We start from the raw sequence: 1,963 nt of genomic DNA, 5'->3' as shown, positions 1-1,963 counted from the left end.
CACACACACCTGCACTTGTGGCACTGGTAGCCGTTCTGGGGACACTGGGGACACACTTGTGGCACTGGTAGCCGTTCTGGTGACATTGGGGACACACCGGTGACACACACACACCTGCACTTGTGGCACTGGTAGCCGTTCTGGGGACATTGGGGACACACCGGTGACACACGGGTGACACACACCTGCACTTGTGGCACTGGTAGCCGTTCTGGGGACATTGGGGACACACCGGTGACACACACACCTGCACTTGTGGCACTGGTAGGTGTTCTGGTGACATGGGGACACACTGGTGACACACACCTGCACTTGTGGCACTGGTAGACGTTCTGGTGACATGGGGACACACTGGTGACACACACCTGCACTTGTGGCACTGGTAGACGTTCTGGGGACACACTGGTGACACACTGGTGACACACTGGTGACACACACCTGCACTTGTGGCACTGGTAGACGTTCTCGCCGCAGTTGCCGCACACGCCGGGGTTGGCGGGCACCGAGGCGCTGCAGCGGGGGCACTGCAGGGTCTCGGTGGATGCCTGGTAGTTCTCGTAGAAGTCGGCAAACTCGATCATCAGGTTGGAGGCCACGATGGGCAGGGGCAGATCAATCTTCACCTCCGTCTGCCCTGGTGTCAGCTGCACCTTCTTGGCCTTGTGCCACCGTGCCGGCCTGCGGGAGGGACAGGGATGGGGACAGGGATGGGGACAGGGATGGGGACAGGGACAGGAGGGAAGGAAGGAAGGAAAGGTTTTCCAGAGGGAAGTTCCCTCCCCGCCCACGTGTGAGGAGAAGCCAAATGCGACCGTCTCGGCTCCAAATCTCCTTTAACTGGGATGAATGGAGAGCAGCTCCAGGATTGGTTTCCTTAGCTTCTGTATTGACATGATATGGAGCCAGAAATACATTTTAAGCCTTTATCCTCTTCATAGAGAGAGACTGTTTGGGATTAAAGAGCTGTTGATGCCTCATGGAAAAACTTTAATTCTACAGACATTTTCTAGGGATTTTCACCTCCATTTTTTTATTAGTAAGGACATTTGCATGAAAACAGGATATTTATTTCTTAAAGATCTCATCTGCTCCCACTGCTTATTCTCAACCTGAAGTCAGAATCCTCTCTTTGTGACATCATAATCCTCTCCGCAGCAGCCACTTGTGATGTCACAGAGGATTAAGACTTCAAATAAGCAATAAGCGGCGGGCACAGATTAATCCCTAAGCCAGAGAGATCTGATTCTGGTGAGAACATCTCAAGAAGTGAGCAGGGGAAGCACATAAGCAGGACTGGCTCCAGACTGAGCAGCGTGCTGAAAAGGAGCCATTTGTGGTAGGTAAAGCAGAGCTCAGAGTGAGACCATCCAACTTCCCATTTTAATTCTACTCCGTGGCTCCAAACAAACAATGGCAATGCTTTCAGCATTCCTGGATGGGCTGCAAGGTCCAAATAAATCCCTTTTGGAGTCCAACTACCCATGAAGTGCTCCCGGTGTTATTGCTGCTTCCCACACAATTAAGCCAGGTGCTTAAAAGCGAGCCTGGACAAAGTTGGAACCCACAAATTTTATAGATTTTTCAAGCTTCAGAGGAAATCTGGATCTTTTCTTCAACATTTGTAAGGGATTCAGAACAATCCCACCCAATGTGGACTGAGAGTGATAAGTAACAGGCTAAGGAGGAACCTTGGGGAAGAACCAGAAGCCAAAATTTGCAGATTGCACACAAAACATGATGAACTCACTTGTTCTTCAGCTCCACGATGGCCTGCACCGTCCTGTTGTTGTAGTAGAGGTTGATGGTTCGCACCATCTTGGTTCGTTTCAGGTCTCCAATCTTCACTGTCACCTTGCTGATGGTGTGGCTGCCAATGAGCTTCACCACCTGCTGCGTGGTCGTGTAGCGTGTGTCCACCTTGATGGACGACAGCTTGATGTACTGGGGACACAGAGCAAGGGCA

General features: G+C 51.4%; 1 protein-coding gene across 1 annotated transcript; it reads right to left on the bottom strand.

Annotated features, from left to right (window-relative positions):
- Nucleotides 1-438: 438 nt before the first annotated feature.
- Nucleotides 439-1,935, bottom strand: LOC130588480 (E3 ubiquitin-protein ligase UBR4-like; the record flags this gene model as incomplete). The annotated part of the gene is made up of 2 exons (XM_057389399.1): nt 1,748-1,935; nt 439-678 (listed from the first exon to the last, which is right to left on the bottom strand). Coding segments are annotated over exons 1-2 (308 nt in total), but the record flags the coding sequence as incomplete, so codon positions are not given.
- Nucleotides 1,936-1,963: the final 28 nt, after the last annotated feature.

The sequence above is a fragment of the Malurus melanocephalus genome, unplaced genomic scaffold (assembly GCF_030028575.1).
Source record: "Malurus melanocephalus ecotype Western Australia unplaced genomic scaffold, MMel_1.1 scaffold_5437, whole genome shotgun sequence".
NCBI classification, from domain to species: domain Eukaryota; kingdom Metazoa; phylum Chordata; class Aves; order Passeriformes; family Maluridae; genus Malurus; species Malurus melanocephalus.
Note: the sequence above shows the minus strand (reverse complement) of the source record. Positions and strands in the feature narration are given on the sequence as shown.